This window comes from Macaca mulatta, chromosome 3 (genome assembly GCF_049350105.2).
Source record: "Macaca mulatta isolate MMU2019108-1 chromosome 3, T2T-MMU8v2.0, whole genome shotgun sequence".
Taxonomy (NCBI): domain Eukaryota; kingdom Metazoa; phylum Chordata; class Mammalia; order Primates; family Cercopithecidae; genus Macaca; species Macaca mulatta.
Window position 1 is genome coordinate 104,603,145 of NC_133408.1, and position 12,384 is coordinate 104,615,528.

Here is a 12,384-nt window from a genome sequence, read left to right on the forward strand (position 1 = left end):
AAGAATGAAAAAAGCCTACAAGGCATACAAGACATCATACTGCAAACAAATATTTGAATTTTCAATGTCACAGAAAAAGAGGAAAAAAGGGGTCAAAAACCTCTTATATTGAATAATAGCTGAAAACTTCCCAAGTCTAGCAAGAGATTTAGACATTCAAATAAAAGAAGTTCAGAGATGCCCAAACAGATAAAATTTGTAAAGGTCTTCTCCCCAGCATATAATAGTCAAACTGTCAAAAGTCAAAGACAAAGGTATTTCTAAAAACAGAATGAAAAAGGCATGTCATCAATTATATGGAAACCCCCATCAGACTAACTGTAAATTTCTCAGTAAAATCCTTACAGCAGAGAATGAAACGATATATTCAAAGTGCTGAAAGGAAACTGCTAGTCAAGAATACTACAACCAGCAAAGTTGCCTTTCATGAATGAGGAAGTAGTAGTCTTTCCCAGGCAAGCAAAAGCTAAGGGAATTCATCAGCACTAGACCATCCCCACAAGAGATACTTAAGGGAGGACAATACCTGGAAGTGAAAAGGATGACAATCTGTGATCATAAAAACACGTGAAAGTACAAAACCCGGCCGGGCATGGTGGCTCACACCTGTAATCCCAGCACTTTGGGAGGCCAAGGCAGGCGGATCACCTGAGGTCAGGAGTTCGAGACCAGCCTGGCCAACAAGGTGAAACTCCGTCTCTACTAAAAAGTACAAAAATTAACTGGGTGTGGTGGTGGGTGCCTATAATCCCAGTTACTTAGGGGGCTGAAGTAGGAGAACTGCTTGAACTCGGGAGGTAGAGGTTGCAGAGGGCCAAGATCGTGTCATTGCACTCCAGCCTAGGTGACAAAGCGAGACTCTGTCTCAAAAAAAAAAAAAAAAAAAAAAAAAAAAAAGTATAAAACCCACAGAGTAGAGCAAACACACAAGTAAAAACAAGAAAGGAATCAAATGTTCCCACTACAGAAACACATCAAACCACAATGATAAAGAATGAGTGAGAAAGAAAATAATCAAGATGGCCAACTAGATAAGCATATGCCTTCTCCACAGGGAAGAATCAGAATAGTAAGTAGACGTATTTTGAACAGATTATCTAATAACGAACACTTGGATTCACCAGAGAAGAGACAGAAAGCCCCAAAAGTAAGAAAGTAGAGGGTTTGAGGAAGCATGCCTAGCCGGAAAACAGCTGAGAGCCAGGAAAGGCTACTGTATGCAGGGAAATAGTAAGAGAAAAATCCCCAGAGCTCTCAAACAAGCTTTTACAACACTGGCTATAGGAGAAACCTTCCATCCACTAGGGCCTCGCACCTCACGGAGCTGCCTAAAGATCACACAGAGACATTCTTCCAGAAAAGGAATCCACACAGAATCCCACAGGCACCCAAGTCTGGAGCAGCCTCAGCAGGGAGCTACTTTAAGAGTTTAGATACCAGGGACCTATAGACATGGCTGCAGCCACTGTACTGCTCCAAAAAAGGAGGAAAACAAGCATGCCCATGCACCCCCAGGAGGATACTTGTCATCCTGCTACAAGCTGCTGTTGAGACTGAAACATAAGTAGATCACACTCCCTACACCTTCTTGCTCATGCTGCTTGGCTGGGTGGTGCCCCATTCTCTCTAGCCCCATGCCCAAGACACCATTTTCTGAGTTCAATGCTGGGCTGAGCCCTGCCCTTGGCCTGAGTTGGGGCTGACATGGCCCCAGTCACTGCCCAGCAAAGGACCAACAGGGAAACCAGGCTACCCCACACATATCTATAGAATACCCACCACCCTGCAATGGGCTGCTGTGAAACTGAGACACAATCAGACTACACTTCCCACAGTTTTCTGCCCATGCTGCTCGCCTGGGTGGTGCCCTAGTATCCCAGGGCACAGGCCAAAACTGTCATTTTGAGAGTTTAATTCTGAGCTGTGCCCCAACGTTGGCTTGAGTTAAGGCTGACTGCAGCTACTGCCCAGCCAAGAAGGGGCAGAAAAGCCAGGCTCTCCTACGCACACCTGCGACAACACCCAAAGCTCTGCTATAGGCTGCTGTGAGACTTAGACTTGAGTAGAACACAATCCCCACTGCTTCATACCAACACTGCTCACTAGAGAGGGGCCCCACCCTCTCTAGTCACAGTCCTACAGATGGCACCCTTATGAGAGTTTAGAGACATTGTTTGATGCCTGGCAACAGTAGCCACAGCAGACATTCTAGCCTCTGGTCAGAGACTGGGGCACCTGCTCTGGAACAAAGGAATCTCTTTGTTACCAACTGTGTCCCTGAAATTATTGGTAGAGTTTGATTCTAGGTGAAATATCTGATTCATGCTAGTTTGATCAGCCAATCTTGATGAGGGTGATTCAGGTTACATGCGTGTATACATATGTCAAAATTTACCAAACTCTACACAGCACTTGTGCATTTTTACTGTATGTAAATGGTATCTCAATATAGCATTATTAGAAAATAAAATTAGTATTCCCTAACCCTATTCATTAGACATTCCATAACCTAGAAGCAAAGACTAAATCAATAGCTATATACAACCCTAGCACCCAAAGTCTGGTATCTAAATACCTCTTGCCACTAAAAAGAACTACAGCTTGGAGAAATAAGTCTTCCAGGATTAGCGTAGGAAATGCAGATGAGCATGGAACATCTTGTGACACCAGAAAACAAGGAAGCTATCAGACTACGGGAATCACATCAAAAGGACAGAGCAACAACTTAAAAAGACTTCCAAAGAGTATAAGCTGGGCATCAAAAAGAATAATGGCTACAGCGAATTAAAACACTCATATATGTTTAAAATTCATTAGTTCATAATAACACTTAAGGAGAACAAATAACCCTTGCTGGTCAACACTGGACAATGCCAGGGAATAAACTTATTTTTCTGAAAACATGTACATATAAAGGGAATGAATCAAGTTATCTTGCCTTTACTGAACAAACTAGGCTTCACCATGACCAAATAGTTGGAATTTTCCTTCTAAGAAATACAGAACCTGATGAAAACATGGCTGCAGACAGCAATCATCGATGGCTGCAAAAATCATTAGGTCACAGATTAATGAAAAACTTAATGGTGATTTATCCATTATGAATATCATCTGTTATGATGTCAAAAGGACACAGCAGCTAATTTAAAAAGACTTCAAAGGGGATAATGTGTGCATTGAAAAGAAAAAAAATGGCTTCAGTGGATTAAAACACTTCAAATGTGTTTAAAATTCATTAATTTAGCAAGGCATGGTGGCTCACCTGTAGTCCCAGCAACTCTGGAGCCAAAAGAGAAACGGTTGCTTGAGCCCAGAAGTTTGAGACCAGCCCAGGCAACATAGCAAACCCCCCTGTACAGAAAATACAATTCCATGCTCGTGGACAGGAAGAATCAGTATCATGAAAATGGTCATACTGCCCAAAGTAATCGATAGATTCAATACTATTCCCATCAAACTACCATTGACTTTCTTCACAGAACTAGAAAAAACTACTTTAAATTTCATATGGAACCAAAAAAGAGCCTGTATAGCCAAGACAATCCTAAGCAAAAAGAACAAAGCTGGAGACATCACACTATTTGACTTCAAACTATACCGTAAGGCTAGAGTAACCAAAACAGCATGCTACTGGTACCAAAACAGATATAAACATCAATGGAACAGAACAGAGGCCTCAGAAATAACACCACACATCTACAACCATCTGATCTTTGACAAACCTGACAAAAACAAGAAATGGGGAAAGGATTCCCTATTTAATAAATGGTGTTGGGAAAACTGGCTAGCCATACGTAGAAAACTGAAACTGGACCCCTTCCTTACACCTTATACAAAAATTAATTCAAGATGGATTAAAGACTTAAATGTAAAACTCCAAACAATAAAAGCCCTAGAAGAAAACCTAGGCAATACCATTCAGGACATAGGCATGGGCAAAGACTTCAATGACTAAAACACCAAAAGCAATGGCAACAAAAGCCAAAATTGACAAATGGGATCTAATTAAACTAAAGAGCTTCTGCACAGCAAAAGAAACTACCATCAGAGTGAACAGGCAACCTACAGAATGGGAGAAAATTTTTGCAATCTATCCATCTGACAAAGGGTTAATATCCAGAATCTACAAGGAACTTAAAACAAATTTACAAGAAAAAAACACCACCACCAAAACATGGGCAAAGGATATGAACAGGCACTTCTCAAAAGAAGACATTTATGCAGCTAACAAGCATATGAAAAAAAGCTCATCATCACTGGTCATTAGGGAAATGCAAATCAAAACTACAATGAGATACCATCTTACACCAGTTAGAATGGCAATCATTAAAAAGTCAGGAAACAACAGATGCTGGAGAGGATGTGGAGAAAGAGGAACACTTCTACACTGTTGGTGGGAGTGTAAATTAGTTCAACCACTGCAGAAGACAGTGTGGCAATTCCTCAAGGATCAACAACCAGAAATACCATTTGACTCAGCAATCCCATTACTGGGTATATACCCAAAGGATTATAAATCATTCTACTATAAAGACACTCACACATGTGTGTTTACTGCAGCACTATTTACAATGGCAAAGACTTGGAACCAACCCAAATGCCCATCAATGATAGACTGGATAAAGAAAATGTGGGCTGAGCACAGTGGCTCATGCCTGTAATCCCAGCACTTTGGGAGGCAGAGGCAGGTGGATCACCTGAGGAGTTCGAAACCAGCCTGGCCAACATGGTGAAACCCTGTCTCTACCAAAAATACAAAAATTTTCCAGGCATAGTGGTGGGTGCCTGTAATGCCAGCTATCAGGAGGCTGAGGCAGGAGAATCATTTGAACCTAGGAAGCAAAGGTTGCAATGAGCCAAGATCACGCCATTGGGGATATAAATAAGGCAAGTTTTAGTTTAAAAAAAAGAAAAGAAAAGAAAACACAAAAAATTAGCCAGGAATGGGGCACACGCCTGTAGTCCCAGCTAGCCAGGAGACTGGAGTAAGTGCATTGCTTGAGCCCAGGGTCAGAAGTTGCAGCGAGCAGAAATTACACCACTGCACTCCAGCCTAAGCAACAGAGCAAGACTATCTCAAAACAAACAAGCAAACAAAACCAAAAAAACTCTGAATAATGAGATTTGGGGAGCTTCTGGGTTGATGAACACATCCATGACCTGGGAGGGTGGTACACTCAGAGAGGGCATGGAAGCTCTGTACCTCCTGCCCCAGTACCTTGCCTTATGCCTATCTTCCATTATTTGGCTGCTTCTGAGTTATATCCTTAATAATACAACTCTTAAGTATAGCACTTCCTTGAGTTCTGTGAGTAGTTCTAGTGAATTATCTAACCTGAGGGAGGGTCATGGGAAACCCCGAATTTATAGTGGGTAGGTATGTATGCAAGCAGCCTGGGGACCCCACTTGTGCCTGGCATCTAAAGTAGAGGCAGATTATGGAACTGAGTCCTTAACTTGTAGGGTATATGCTAAGTACAGGTAGTGTAGTGTCAGAATGAAACTGAATTATTAGTTGGTGTCAGAGAATTGGAGAACTAGTGCAGGAACAACAGATTTGGTGTAAAACACACCCACACACACACACACACACACACACATTCATTTATCAACCACACTGTATTCCTGGGGGGGAAATATTTTTGAACTAGAATCTGAGCAAATCTGGAGACCTGATTACCATAAAAGAAGACACACATGGAGATCAAAAAGCCAGTTAAGCAACACAAGGATACAGATTAAAGCAATTTAAGAGAAATATCAACCAAAATGCAATGTATGTGCCTAACTGGGATCCTGATTGGAGAGAACTACAATCAACATGTCTACAATAATGTGGCATTCATGACACAATATGGCAAATTTGAATACTGCCTAGATATAAATAATATCAAGGAATTATTGTTTATTTTTAAGTATGAATAGTATTATTACTATGGTTTTTTAAAGTCTTTTTCTATTAGTCATACATACTGAAGACTATGAAATAATAGCAATGGGACTTCTAAAATAATCCAGGAAGTATAAATTTTAAAAAGATTGGCCATGTGTTATAATTGTAAAAACTGGGTGATGGGTACATGAGAATTAATTATTCAAGTCTCTCTCCTTTTACAGTGTTTGAAAATTGCCTTAGTTGAAAAGTTTTTAGAACACAAAGGGAAATGTAAATTAGAAACTATTAAATTTTCAAACATCCAATGAAATCCAAAGATGATTAGTCTGGAGTATAAGACAAAAATTCACCTATAAACAAATACAGGGATTAGCAAAGAAGTAGAGGATGAGGTGGGGAAGGAAAGGAAAGTGACAGAAAAATAAATAGCAGCAGATGAGTGCACAGATTTCCCAGTTGGACACTCTTCACCTTAAGCCACTGAACATACCTGCAGCTCCTGGGCAATCTGTTCTACTTTCAATTCTAATGCCTTATAACTTTCGAGAAGAGCGTCCTTCTCTGTTTTAAGTTTTTCATTTTCTTCAATCAGTTTCTGGTCCTGCTTAATTTTTGCCAGGCTGACATTAGACCCTAAATTAAAGTCACCAACAGCCAAACTTTCCCTATAAAAACAAATTCATTTATTTTAAAAAACAAACTGAATAAGGATGACAGAGAAAACAAATCTAAGTTATCTTGGTCTTTTTATACCACAATATATCTGAAAGTTAATTTTGAAAACTAAAATATTTACCTAGTTCATAATATTAAAAAATAATTTAATGCAAACAAGATTTTATAACTGAAGTCATAATTCGACAATGCCTCTAATTCACAAAGAAAATATATTCCAACTTCTTCATAGCACTATCAACCACAGAGAACAAAGTAAAAAGCATTTCTGTATTAGTTTTTTTCCAATGCCTCCTCCCTGTGATCCCCCTGTTCACCGCCTCCCCCACCATTTGACAGTTTAGCTCCTAAAGCACTGAAGAGATCCCATCAAACAACTATATCATCCAAGATACAGCATCATGTCTTGGACCATGATATAGAAGACTGTTTTGATACATATAAATATCAAATCTGGCTTTCTGCTTCAAGTTGATGATTCAAAATTATCTAAAAAGTAAGCTATTCGGAATAATCAAACTCCACCACAAGTTTTCACAAGAAGAAAGAGTCTCACTTTTATTTAAAAAGTAAAGGCAATTCCCTGAAACTCTTTAAAATATTCCTAAAGTCATCGGAAAAATTTCAAATCTTATCTGAAATTCTGACTTTGCCTGAATAATTCAGATTTGGGAGCAGATTTTTATTTTTGATAAGTGTATTCCAATGAGTTGGCATGAAAAGTTTGTATGTAAACTTTTAAATAATTCAGGAATTATTTTTCTTTCAAAATAGCTTGTAATGAAAATACCCCTGCTAAAGCAGAGAGGAACACATTTGAGAAAAGTAGAAATATCAGCATCAGCCCTTAAAATCACTGACACAGTTAAGGATTCCAAAAGCGTAAGCCTTAACTTCTATTCTACTATGACAGGGACCTCTACAATGAATTAGAAATAAGTGAAGACTAAATTCTTACTTTGGAAATGTCATAAGATTTCCTGCATCATTTTCATTCTTCAAGTCAAGAGTCAGCTTCTCACTTAAGTGCCCCTTGGGCCTGCTGAAAGTTGACTGGTTTGATCTATGCCCCCACAAAGGAATGGGGCTTTTGAGGTTCCTGAGAACAAGTTGACCAGGATCCAATTTTTTTTCCTCACAGATGTCAGTTCTAGAAGTAAGTTTGCATTTCTCTGCAAATCCTTTCTTAAACACTTCTTCCCCTATATCCACACTGCCATACTCAGCCTGAGCAATAACTGTTCCATCTTGAGAGGTTGCTTTAATTCTCATTTTTATTTCCTTTTCGAAAATCAAGCTCCCCAAAAAGGTTGTGCCCTAAGAAAGAAGAAAACATAAACCAGCTACACCAACATGTTTCTCTTCCCTTATTTTGTTTCTACTCATTTTTTCCAAGCATCATATTTCTTCATTCTAAAATCTCTATATACAGAAGTCTTACCTTGATGTTGGCTATAATATGCAAATATACATCTCCACATATATGAATGTATTCCAATTACACATTTGCTAAAATGAAGTTGAGCTAAATACTTGTATAGGCAGCCATATTTATAAACCTAAAAATGTATTACTAAGTAAATATCCTAGAATAGTTTTTTTTAACCCAGCAGATTACGTTGACTACTTTGGCCCCAACTAAATATAATGCTCTCCTGAAAAGCAACAGCACATAAAAATGAATCTCTGATATCTAGAAAAGGTACTCAATTTTACAAAACTTTAAAAGTTTTAGAGGCACTCAGGAACTCTGATTTTAAAGTAAGACGAACAGAAGTGAAAAAACAAACTGAAAGCACAAAATACAAATTATTTAAAAATCAACAAACTGAAATTATAAAATGTGAGGTGTCACAAATACATATTCAAAACTTTTTTTTTTCTTCTTTTTTGAGACAGAATCTCACTCTGTTGCACAGGCTGGAGTTCAGTGGCACAATCCTGGCTCATTGCAACCTCCGCCTCCCCTATTCAAGCGATTCTCCTGCCTCAGCCTCCCCAGTAACTGAGACTACTGGCACACACCACCATACCCACCTAATTTTTGTATTTTTAGTAGAGATGAGGTTTCACCATGTCAGCTGAGCTGGTCTCAAACTCCTAACCTCAAGTGATCCACCCACCTTGGCCTCCCAAAGTGCTGGGATTAGAGGGGTGAGCCACCTTGTCTGGCCTTCTACATTCAAAACTCTCTTAAACAGACTTTTGCTTAAGAGGGCTGCAACTGTACAACTGGCATATGAGAAATTAGGTGCTTGCTAACTTTGAGCTCTTGAATATCCATCAACAGAACTAAGCAAAGATATACCTAAAACATATTCGGGATTGGAACATATTAAAACTTAATTTTAGTAAGAACTTATCTACTCCTCCATAAAATTGTAATTACTAAAATTACTTTGACACAATCTTAACTACTCTTCCCAAATTTCTCTAGGTTATTTTCCTGATTTTTACCCTGTGCATACTATAAAGGAAATTAAAAGTAAGTATTCTTTTTCAGAATATATAAAGGATAAATTTAAAACACAAAATGGGTAGGTACTGCTCAAATTTACTGGTTCACAACTTCCTTGAAATAGGGACATCATCTGATGAAACGTATCTCTCTTAGAAGGTGGAGCTGTGGCCGGGCGCGGTGGCTCAAGCCTGTAATCCCAGCACTTTGGGAGGCCGAGACGGGCGGATCACAAGGTCAGGAGATCGAGACCATCCTGGCTAACATGGTGAAACCCCGTCTCTACTAAAAATACAAAAAATTAGCCGGGCGAGGTGGCGGGCGCCTGTAGTCCCAGCTACTCGGGAGGCTGAGGCAGGAGAATGGCGTAAACCCGGGAGGCGGAGCTTGCAGTGAGCTGAGATCCGGCCACTGCACTCCAGCCTGGGCGACAGAGCGAGACTCCGTCTCAAAAAAAAAAAAAAAAAAAAAAGAAGGTGGAGCTGTATTTTTAGCTACATTCCCACTCTATAAATATGAAAAACAATATAGTTTATGCAAACAAAGCAAATCAAATAGGACATCATACCTATAATAACCAGAGAAACAAGAGTGTAAAAAACACACTAAAAACCACCAAATACAAACCAGCCACATTTTTAAAAGAAATAGGGGGTGTGGGGAAGTCAAGGTCCAAGAAACTAAATAATATTTTTAAGAACTATTCTCTCTTTTTTAACTACACAGTAGTATAGAGGGTAAAAGTGAGACTTACATAGGAATTCTTAACCTTTTTGTGGCCATGGGGCTCCTCTATCAGTCAGGTGAAATCTTTGGACTTTTTCTCATAATGTTTTTAAATGCATGAAATACATACAATTACAAAAAAGAATTATTTAATTGGGACACATTTTTTTTTATTTTTTATTTTTTGAGATGGAGTCTGGCTTTGTCACCCAGGCTGGAGTGCAGTGGCGTGATCTCAGCTCTACAGGCACCCACCACCATGACCAGCTAATTTTTTTGTATTTTGTACTAGAGACGGGGTTTCACCGTATTAGCCAGGATGGTCTTAATCTCCTGACCTCATGATCCCTCCACCTCGGCCTCCCAAAGTGCTGGGATTACAGGCGTGAGCCACCGCGCCCGGCCGACACATTTATTTTAACACCAGGTTAAGGATACCTGGGCCTAGAAGGATGCAACTGAAGGGGCAGAGAAGGAGACTCAAACTACATATGCTCAAGAATCACCAACTATCACTACCCAAAAAAAAAAAGAAAAAAATAATTTTGTAGATGGGGTCTTGCTATGTTTGCTCAAGCTGGTCTTGAACTCCTGGGCCCAAGCAATCCTCCCACTTCAGCCTCCTGAGTAGCTATGATTACAGGCACACACCCCGTGCCTAGGTGAAAAAATAATTTTTTAAATCCACAAAACAAAATAAGAAAATACTTTAGGTTAACAAAAACACAGGTTTTATAAATTTTTTAAGGCATAAAATTCAGAAATATACACATATCAAGAGGCTTGAATTCACCAAGAATATCAATATAAATAACAAATGAGGTCCAGAAGTTATCACCAATCAAATGGGATCAAGCAGGCAAAGCTAACAACCTCAGAATGTAAATAATTGAAATATATGTTAGGATTTTAATCAATTAGATGTAGTTTTCCAGTTAACCTCTTTCACACAAAAACCCTTGGTTTCAACTCTTATTATCAAAAGTCTATCTAAAAATTCAAGAACAACTTATGCCCCTAGGAAGTCTTTGAAAATTATTGCTGGTATATGTGGAATTATTAATATTTCAAGGAACCCTGTCTTTGGGCAATATGTGAATTCAAATGGAAATAACCTATTTTCTACAAAAGTTTCAATTACCTAAAGCTGAATGTTCTAAAGGTCCATTACTCCTTGCATAGAATTTTTATGCAGGAATCTAATTTTAGATTTCTCTCTGAATTCAAATTCATTTTACTTACAATCACCAATCACAATTAGTACGAAGTTGTTCAAACAGATTCTCCCTGAATCATATATAATCATAAACACAGAACTCTGAACTTGAAGTAAAATCTGAGTCTTCCTCAGTTCCAACTAACAAAAAGAATGACAGAGTATATGATACATGGGTGTTTTAATACTATACTTTACCAAAAATATGTATGTTTGTATATATATAACATATAAACATTAAATTTTTATCATAAGAAATATATTTTCCACTAACCCTTATGAGCTGGAGATATATATCTGCACTTAAAATATATATTTAGGTATTTAAAAGGTATAAAACTAAACTTTTTTTTTTTTTTTTTTTTGAGACAGGGTTTCACAGCCTTGACCCCTCAAGCTCAAGCAATCCTCGGACCTCAGTCTCCCGAGTAGCTGGGACTACAAGCATGTACCACCATGCCCAGCTAATTTTTCTGTATTTTTTGTACAGACAGGGTTTTGCCATGTTGCCCAGGCTTGTCTCAAACTCCTGGACTCAAGCCATCCACCCACCTCAGCCTCCCAAAGTGCTGGGCTTTAAAGGCATGAGCCACTGCACTTGGCAAAACTTAACTTTTTAAAGTAAATCTGGTCATTGGTTTAGAACATAAGGCTTTCAATCATTAAAAAAGATTAATGTCACTTTTTAGAAATATATTTCATTCTGTTTTCCAAGCTGGTAAGCTTCATTCAGAAACAAGAAAGGATCATTTGCTCTCTACTTTATTCCTCTGAATTTTGCTTGTATATATTAGAAAACAAGCTAAAAGGTCTTTAAATTGTTAAACACAAATTCCAAGCTCTAGCTCTCATTCCCTTACTCTACATATAATTTTTAAAGTCAGGCACGTAGGAACAGTAACGTAATATTCTTGATCTTCAGCAAACTACCATTCTGGGTGTCGATTCTGACTGTGCCGTAGCATAGCGTGAAAGTGTTAGTTAAAAATGTGAAGGAATTTCAGTGCCCAGGACACCTTCTGGAAAAGGGGAAGGAGGGAGGCATTTGTGTTGTTACTGAATCCCTACTGTTCATCTATTTATTCAAATGCTAGATAAACTGATGCTCATCTAACACCTACCTGGCAGGGAAATTAGACATAGAAAAGTGAATACTTATCTCTACAAACTCACTAGGCTTGTAGAGGAGGAAAAAATTACAACTTTATAGGCTTTATATACGGAGTGACTAAAACACCACAGAGGACCGGGTAAGTGGGTATTAGCAAAGACTTCATATAAAAGATTAGAGTTGAAATTTGGACTGAGAATTAATAACTAAACATGGGCCTTTTAAGCAGAGCTATTCAAGAATAGTTCATTTTTTTCCAGAAAATATTGTGTGCCAATTAGCTTAACTCTAATCAATGATCT

General features: G+C 38.5%; 1 protein-coding gene across 2 annotated transcripts in view; it reads right to left on the bottom strand.

The window, feature by feature from the left end:
- Positions 1 to 12,384, bottom strand: part of STK31 (serine/threonine kinase 31) — a 134,803-nt gene that overhangs the window by 92,477 nt on the left and 29,942 nt on the right. For both annotated transcript variants that reach the window (XM_015133895.3, XM_077996988.1), the window contains exons 7-8: positions 7,530 to 7,888; positions 6,387 to 6,561 (exon numbers count right to left, since the gene is read on the bottom strand). In XM_015133895.3, the coding sequence (XP_014989381.3) occupies positions 6,387 to 6,561; positions 7,530 to 7,888 (534 nt within the window). The remainder of the gene's footprint in view (positions 1 to 6,386; positions 6,562 to 7,529; positions 7,889 to 12,384) is intronic.